General features: G+C 32.8%; 2 protein-coding genes across 2 annotated transcripts; both read left to right on the top strand.

Annotated features, from left to right (window-relative positions):
• The first annotated feature begins 2963 nt into the window (after positions 1-2963).
• On the top strand, positions 2964-4769 carry LOC141703685 (uncharacterized). The gene is made up of 4 exons (XM_074507128.1): positions 2964-3042; positions 3219-3677; positions 3765-4017; positions 4175-4769. Exons 1-4 carry the CDS (start codon positions 2964-2966, stop codon positions 4767-4769), a joined length of 1386 nt encoding a protein of 461 aa, XP_074363229.1.
• Positions 4770-4847: 78 nt separating this feature from the next.
• On the top strand, positions 4848-8543 carry LOC141703684 (uncharacterized). The gene is made up of 7 exons (XM_074507127.1): positions 4848-5193; positions 5303-6196; positions 6287-6567; positions 6742-6834; positions 7657-7815; positions 8304-8401; positions 8489-8543. Exons 1-7 carry the CDS (start codon positions 4848-4850, stop codon positions 8541-8543), a joined length of 1926 nt encoding a protein of 641 aa, XP_074363228.1.
• Positions 8544-9451: the final 908 nt, after the last annotated feature.

The following is a 9451-nucleotide window of genomic DNA, read 5'->3' as shown; positions in this document are numbered from 1 at the left end:
ATGTTTTTCCAAATAAGTATTATGTGCTCAGTTTATTGGACGTCATATAGCAAAGAATCGTTTGTTTTTTGGACGTACCAGGTTCATCAGGTTTTGCGGATGAAAATGCACACATTAATACTAGCCAATCTTTTGACATTACTGAAATTCCAAAGCATGGTAAGGTGTTTGTATTACTTTTTTACCGTTTTATTTCACATGATTAAATCATGTTTTTTATTCAAATATAGCCAAAAATCGTTGCTTTTGTATGAACCAGGTTCATCAGGTTTTGCGAATGAAAATGCACACATTAATGCTAGGCAATCTTTTGACAATACTGAAACGCCAAAACATGGTTTGTGTTTTTATTTATTTTTTCTGTGTTATTTCATATTATTAATTTATGATATGATTAATTGTATGTTCTGTTTAGTGTCCGAAATACTAAACAACCAGACATGCACACAATATTTGAAATCAAAAGAACAAAGTTCAGTGATCAAAAGCGCAAGATCTGATGCTACATCGGATGCAACGAAGCACGGTAGACATCCATAGAAAAATTTGTCCCGTCGTGTTCTCCGTTTATATTAATAAATTATTCTTAAATTATTGCAGGAACAAAATGAATACCCGTGAATCCTATTGATAAATTTGCAACTACCCATACTACTCAAAAACCGATAATGAACAGTACTAACAAGGTTTCTACAATAGTGAATTAGTGTACGTGTATTAAAAGAAACAATTTGTTAAATTGTTTATTTCCATTCAATGTGTCATGTACACATGATAAAATTATTTTAATTTTTCCTGCAGCACAGAAACGAATTCCACTGTCAACATTGAATCTTAATGATTTCTCACATGGATCCAACATAAATTGTGTCCACGTACATTTGAAGGATTACCTCCTAATCCAATGGGTAACTTAATTGACAGTGAGCGATGCAGATCTTCCAGTGCCTCATCTAATAATTTTCAAATACCACCCACATCGAAACTTGGTAATCATTTGCATTTATAGATTTTCCAAACTTACATTTAAGAATTGTTTGTGGTATAGTAACACAACGGCTAATTTGGAACTAAAAAATTACAGGTCCAGGTATATTTACGTTGTCACCATTGAGTGGAACCACATATACTCCTGTAAATTTTGCTGCATTTAAATCAATTAATTCCTCATATGGAGATGGTCAGTGTTTACAAATGTTATTCATTTAATTTCTTATATTCTGAATTGTGATATTATTTAAAAGCATCCTGAACATGTAGGAAAATCATCATGCATGGGTTAATTTGCAAGTGGGGTCACTTCTTCATCAAGAAAGTTATAGAACGTGAACTTGCAAGGTTTAACAATTTTATCCTATGAAAATTTGTTAGTTTTAAGGTGTTAATTTACCAGAATTTAATCCCATCTGAAGCAATCATTTTAATTTGCAGATTTACCGGAATTTAGGAAGAAACAAGTTCCAACTCCAAAATCCATGACACATGTGGGACAACGTAAGATTATTTTTGAACTTCCAACATTCTAACAATTCAGGTAAAATTCATTCAATACGGTGGATTGTTAAATTATATTGTGACTTCCGAATACTTATGTTTTCCTAAATAATTGCAGATATACCTAAACCAGTTCCAAAATGCACACAACAGCTGGGACAAAATAGGATAAATTTATAACTTTCGGCATCTACAATTATAGCTTCTACAAATCTAGGTACATCGTCTCATGAAAGCGTAAAATTTATTAAATATGGAACTAAATATGTTATTGTGTCAAAATCAATGGAATGCAGATAACACCTACCCGTCTGTGTCAAGATCAAAAAGACCTTTTAAAATAATGCAAAACCTAAAAGATTGCAATTAACTTGAGTTTTTTGATAATATGGAGGTGGAGGATCATTCCGAAGGTAAACATATAATAAACATGATGCATTGATACAGTTATCAATTTAATTAAATTTCATATATTTGATCATTACCATTAATAAAAAACAGAAATTATAATGGAATTCGGAGGATATGATTTTGACGAAGAATTTGATCTTCACACTAACGATATGATGCAAAACTTATTTTATAACTGCATTGAATGTAATATATTGATTCCTTTATATTGTGTTTTTTAATCATCTTTGACAGACCTATGCCAAGGATATATGGATTTTGGAAATCCCGACAAACTTTGTCCATACTATAAAGCCATCATGTGGAATAATGAACGGAATAACAAATCAAACAAGCATGCGTCGCCAACTTTTTCTGTTTGTTGTCAGAATGGGCAGGTCCAGTTACCACCGGAGAAACCTACTCATCCATTTTTAGCTAAATTGTTATCTGGTGGAAATAAAACTCAGCATTATATAATAAAGATCCGAATATACAACTCACTGTTTGCTTTTACATCAATTAGAGATAAAATTGATAATAGTATAAATAGAGGAGGAGCTCCTTATATTTTCAAGCTCTGTGGTCAAAATTATCATTTGATTGGAAGCATATTCTCGACGCCTGATGAATCTCCAAAGTTTTGACAGTTATACGTATATGATACTGAGAATGAAATAGAAAATAGAAATCGAGTGATTCATGGTAGCGATTTTACAGATGCAGACATTATAAAAGGTCTTTTGATGCTCGATGAGAATAATCGATTGGTTAATAGCTTTCGTATGGCTAGAGACCGGTTCAAAAACAATGAACCTGAGGAAGTTCAGCTGGAATTAGTTTCATGTAAAGCAGCGGATGGTAGATCTAATAATGTTGGACCTTCTAACGAGGTTGGTGCTTTTATTGTTGGTGACCTAGAAGACTCATGCGGAACCCGGGATATTGTTGTCCAGAAAAAACTAAAAAACTTCAGAGGATTTTCGAGACTAATGCCAATTTCATGCCTTTATAGTATCCTTTACTTTTCCCTCATGGTGATGAAGGATTCCACTTGAAAATTCCATTAATGGGAAAAAATGGTGGTCCACCTCCCAGAATTATTGAAGGTGAAGATGATGGAGAGGAATCAAAACAAAGATGTTATGTTTCAATGCGGTAATATTATGCCTACAAACTCATGATCTGGCTAACTGAAGGTACCACATTACTGTTATAAATGTTATAAAAATATTTGTTAATTTTATTATACTTTTATATAGGAATGTAAATTGAAGATCTCTATATATAGATTGTAGATTGGTATTAATAAGATTTTAAAATTTATTATGTAGGATTAACTCCTCACTTGAGTGGTCGTTTATGGCAACAATATATTGTTTATGCATTCACTGTAGTTGAACGGTACTGCCTGGAATGGATTAAACGGAATCAAAAAATTATTCGATCTGATCTATACAATTCCATATGTGACTCCTTGAGAAAAGGTGATTCTGATACAACATGCCAAGGGAAGAATATAATTTTACCTGCTACATTCACAGGTTCTCGGAGATATATGTCCTGGTATTTTAAGGACTCTCTTGCTATATGTTATAGTATTGGTCATCCATCATTCTTCTTGACAATGACTTACAACACTAAATGGCCAGAAATTCAGAGTATGCTCCAGCATATGTCTGGCGTTAATGTTGCAGATGCCCTGGATTTGGTTGCCCGTGTTTTTAAAATGAAGCTAGATCAATTGGTTGATTTAATAAAAAATCAAAATTACTTTGGAAGATGCACCGGACGTGAGTATTTTTACGCTTTTACAAAACAACCTATAATAGTTGATTTTATACTATATCCTCTACTAATTTATGAAATTTTTGTAACAGTCATGTATGTGATTGAGTTCCAGAAAAGAGGATTACCTCAGGCTCACATGTTAATTTGGATACATCTTGTTGATCGTCCAAATACGATAGAGCAGATTGATGATTTGGTGTGTGCTGAAATCCCGCATAAGGAAACTGATCCGACCAGGTACAATGCTGTTAAAAATTACATGATACATTGGCCATTTGGACAGGATTTTTCGTATTCTCCATGTATGTCGGATGGAAAATGCGGTCCTTATTTCCCAAAGAGGTATATTCAAATCAATTACATGATACATGGCCATGTGGACATACTTTTATGTATTTGCAATGAATTTCCCAAAGTTTTTTGGAAAAAAATATCATCATCATGGTAAATATAAAAGGAGACCTAATTATATTTGTATTTAAACCAATTTTACACATAGGTACAATGGTCACACATTCTTTGATGACTGTGGATTTCCTGTTTATCGGAGGAGAATGATGGACATGATTGTTGAGAAGAACAAACAACAACTAGACAATCAATTTATTGTACCTTATAATCGTGATCTGTTACTACGCTTTCAGTGTCATGTGAACTTGGAAATCTGCAACAATTCTCGCTCGTTGAAATATTTATTCAAGTATTGTTTGAAGGGACATGACACAGCTACAATGATGATACGAAGGAAAGAAGGATTGCCTTTAAATTTAGAAAAGGGTAAAACTATTGACGAGGTGAGACATTTTCTGGATGGTCGTTACGTTTGTGCATCCGAAGCTGCCTGGAGATTATTAGGATATGATATTCATTATCGTTATCCTTCCGTTGAGCGTTTGCCTGACCATGTAGAAGGAGGCAAAAATGTTACCTTCAATGTTAATGACACTTTGGAAGAAGTAGCAAATAAGGCATCAAACAGGAAAAGTAAGTTAGAAGCATGGTTTGTGGCCAATAAAACTATTCCCGGTGCTCGGGATTACACTTACCAGGAGTTCCCACGAGGTTTTACTTGGCTACATGGGCAGTCTAAGTGAAAACAATGTGAAAGAGAAATTGTCATCGAAAGGTTAACAGAAGTTCATGCATCACAAGTAGATACATTTTTTTTGAGAATGCTTCTTTTGTGCAATAAAGTTGCAACTTCTTTTCGTGATTTGAGAACTATTAATGGTCGAATATATAACACATATAAAGAAGCATATGAGGCACTTGGTCTCCTTAAGGATGACAATCAATGGCACTCTACACTTCGAGAAAATGCAGAATCTGGCATGCCTTTTCAGCTTCGTTCAATGTTTGTTCATATATTGACCAACTGTCCAGTAGCAGATCCTCTTAAATTATGGACCGATAACTGGAAATTTTTGTCTCATGACATTTTGTACAACAAACGGAAGAAGTCCGGTAATGTGGAGCTCAAACTTTCTGACGCTGATTTGGAGAACTATAAACTTGCAGGTACTTTTCAAATATAATTATTCACATATAGTTTATCTTTACACTTTTTTCAAAATAATTCACTTCAACATATACATGTTAACTAGAGTATTTGATGATAACATGACAGAGGTAGAAAAGCTGTTAAATGGTGTTGGCAAGTCTCTAAAAGATTTTCCAAATATGCCATATCCAGAAGATATCTACATGCATAGTACGACTAACCGGCTAATCGAAGAGGAGACCAGATATGACAAGAATCAACAATTTGAAGAGCATTCCAAAAACTTTCAGAGTTTAAATAGTGAGCAACTAGAGGTGTACAATTCAGTATTAGAAGCTCTCAATAAAGGAGAAGGAGGTCTCTTTTTTGTATATGGAAGTGGCGGATGTGGAAAAACATTTTTATGGAAAACATTATGTCGTCGTTTGCGCAGTGAAGGAAAAATAGTACTTCTAGTAGCATCATCCGGCATAGCTGCAACACTGCTTCCAAATTGTAGAACATCTCACTCTCGATTTCACATCCCACTAAAATTGGATCGATACTCTGTGGCAGGTATTAAGCACGGATGTGACATTGTTGAATTAATAAAGAATACCAGTTTAGTCATATGGGACGAAGCTCCAATGCAGCATCGCCATGCTTTTAAATCTGTTGATCGCTGTTTTTTAGATGCAATGGCATCAGTTCATCCTAGAAATAAGAATATTCTATTTGGCGGAATAACTATTATTTTTGGAGGATTTTCGGCAAATCTTGCCTGTTATTCCAAAGTTTTTGTGCTCCACCAGAATATGCATCTAGGATGCGGTAGGAATGTTGAAGAGAACCAGAAAATTGCAGAATTTTCAAAATGGGTTCTTGATGTTGGCGACGGCAAGGTGCAGAATATACATCCAGATAACATTTATAAGGATCCAGAAATCATCATTCCAAGGAAATATTTGGTGGAGAAGAAAACTAACGCAGTGAAAGATATTGTTGATGTCACCTATCCAGATTTTATGAAAAACTATACTAGTAAATCATATCTCAAGGAAAGAATCATCCTCACGCCGACAAATGCAATTGTTGATGAAGTTAATTCTCATGTTTGAAATCTTATTCCAGGTATGACGCATTCTTACCTTAGCCAAGATTTTATTGATACTGAGACAGTAAACGATGATAATGACTATGAATCTTCTTTCCCAATTAAGTATCTCAAATCAATTAATATACCTTCCATTCTGAAGCATGATTTGAAATTAAAGGTAGGAGTTGTAGTCATGTTGATGAAGAATCTTAACCAGATAATGGGTTTGTGTAATGGTACACGAATGGTTTTGACAAAATGTTTAAAGAATAATGTGGAGTGCCAACTTTTAACAGGATCCCATGCAGGAACAAAGGTTCTAATACCAAGGATCGAAATGGAACCGACTGATACACACTTTCCTTTTGTTTTCAAGAGAATTCAATTCCCTCTGTAAATCTATTTTGCAATGACAATAAACAAAATCCAAGGTCAATCACTTCAGACCATTGGACTTTTCTTTCCAAGACCTGTATTTTCTCACGGACAGCTGTATGTTGCCGTTTCAAGAGTCACTTCTCCAGATGGGTTGCATATTTTAATAGATAGCGATAACGGGAAGACATGTAACTTTACTGCTAATGTAGTATTTGACGAAGTGTTTTATAATCTTCCTATTTCAATATAGCATAATTGGTATTTTGATTTCATGTAATGTAGAGTGATATACAAATCATGTTTTTCAGTTATCTTATCTTATTTTTATTGATCATAATCATTTACATGTGTATATCCTCTTACCACAATGAAAATTATATTTAAATATCCAGCTCAGGAGTCTATTTGTATTTTATATATTTATTATATTAATACAAAGAAAATTGTATTTCACATGATTATATTTTTACAATGAGTTAGATAAAGACATAAATTTGACAAATTTATTTTAATAAAAAAACACCTACAATTTTTATAAAAAAATTTGCAATGAATTCCAATTACACGATTTTATGTATTTAGACTGATAATCGTGTAAACTATATTTTTAAAGTAAATCAAGGTATTTAGAGGTCAAACATATGGAGCTAAAAATGGTAAAAAATATTAAGAGGTCATGGTATATCAATTTTGGACATTGTAATTAATTGCAATAATAGACAATATAAATGTAATGTAAAACACATCTAGATTTGAAAATATTGTACAATATTTTTGTATATGATTGATAAACACAAAGATCCGTCAAACCAAATTTCTCCATCATTAACGCTATTATGAAACATATCTCATACAATATTTTCCTTAACAGATTTTTACTAATAAAAATATCGCTAGAGATATACACAATGTTGTACACTGATCTCACCCAAGCAACTTATTTCTTTCAAGTAAGTCATTCTTTCACTCTGTAACAGATGTTTAGTTTTATGTGTCCATTAATATACTATTTTTAATTATTTTCTAGGACTTATTGAACCATAGCCAAAATATGTTTCATCAATTATCTACTCTTAACACTTCATCAACTGCTTGGAGAGTAAAAGTACGAGTAACGAGAATGTGGTCGTCACTATCATCAACTGATACGTTGAAGGCATACAATCTTATATTTCTTGATGCTCATGTAAGTTTTTATACCTATGTATACTCGGACATCCACATATAGTTGTTATTAACAACCAATGATGTTCATTAGTATTTCGATATTTTCTTAACAAGACAGTCATGTACCAGTATTCGTGTATGCTAAGGACTGGCAAGCAATTTCCAGTATTTATTTGAAGGAGATGTGTATGTTATATCGAATTTTCATGTACGGGAAGCTCTTGGATCTTTAAGGCCTACACATTCAAGAATTATGATACAGTTTTCATAACTCACAACCATTGAGAAAATTGATGTCGATGATTTCATGATACTTGTTCACAAGTTTGAGATAGGTGACATGAACAATTTGTTTTGTGCTGCATCTGAACATGGAGATAATCACATCCCACCTTTCTCAACAGGTCAATAAACCTATCTTATTTATATTTCCTGAATTTAATTGATATGTATTAATTCTACTGTAATTTACTGTATATGTACTAAATTTTAAATTAATTTTGGTAGATATCATTAGGTGTTGTTGAGGATTTTGAAAGAGTAAAGTCAATCAAAACAATCTATGATGACAAAGATATTGTCCAGTTCTTAATCACTGATCGGAGGTAGGTTAAAATATGTGAATATCCTAATTCTCTATCTGGGATAATAGTAGGTTAAAAGTATGACTATTTACATCGGATTTAATACAGGTATTTATATATGGTTAGTGTTTGGGCTGATATGGCGAAGGATATTGACAGATAGTATGGCCAAGTTATGGAGGAACCAATTATAGCAATTGTAACAAGTACTAAGATGAAGATTTTTAGGAGTAAGCTCTATAATCTCAAAAAATGTCAAACACAACATACATGTCCATTGTTTCTGAAATTACCAATATACAATGTTGTACAATATACATCTTTTAAAAATTATCTTTGTAGACACTGTCAACTTCAGTACGCTACCACCATCAAAAGTGTATTTCAATCTAGATAACGATTTAGTTCACTCAATGCGCCAGAGGTATAGTTTTCTTTGTACTTTGCAATGAAATATACCGACCTTCTTACATTATGGTGGATTAATTATACTAAGGTTTAAAGTTGGTTGACTGTAATAATTGAGTCATATTTTATGTCATTTAGAGTTTCCAAAGTTTTTTTAGCATTACTGATTAACCAGATGCTCATAATTATTTGTATGATCACAAAGAACTGAAGTTAGTGCATTCACTGCAGACTTAAGAATGAAGGCTACATTCCTCACCAGACTGTTAAATATAAAACTGAATTTGTGAGTCATGTTCCACTGATCGAAATTGAACCAGTATTATGAACCCAACTCCTGAGTTACAGTTTGTCACATGAACTGGGGTTAAAGACAAATATTGATGATGTCAAGGTTTTGCTTTTTTATCTTTTATTTAAAATAGGCACCAAAGAATGTAGATAATGAAGATATATTATCATTTTTAATCCTGATATTTCAACGATGCAGAAAACTTTTTTATGTGATGTGAAGAATACAGATGTGGAAGAGATTGCAAACTGGTGGTATAACAGCTATGAAAATTGCGACAATGAAGAGATTGAGCTTGCTGACAAGATAAAGTGTTTAATTTTTTACTATTCCCATTTTTTTCTAAGTCCTATAAATTACATATTAATTAC

This window comes from Apium graveolens, unplaced genomic scaffold, assembly GCF_009905375.1.
Source record: "Apium graveolens cultivar Ventura unplaced genomic scaffold, ASM990537v1 ctg6989, whole genome shotgun sequence".
NCBI lineage: Eukaryota > Viridiplantae > Streptophyta > Magnoliopsida > Apiales > Apiaceae > Apium > Apium graveolens.
Note: the sequence above shows the minus strand (reverse complement) of the source record. Positions and strands in the feature narration are given on the sequence as shown.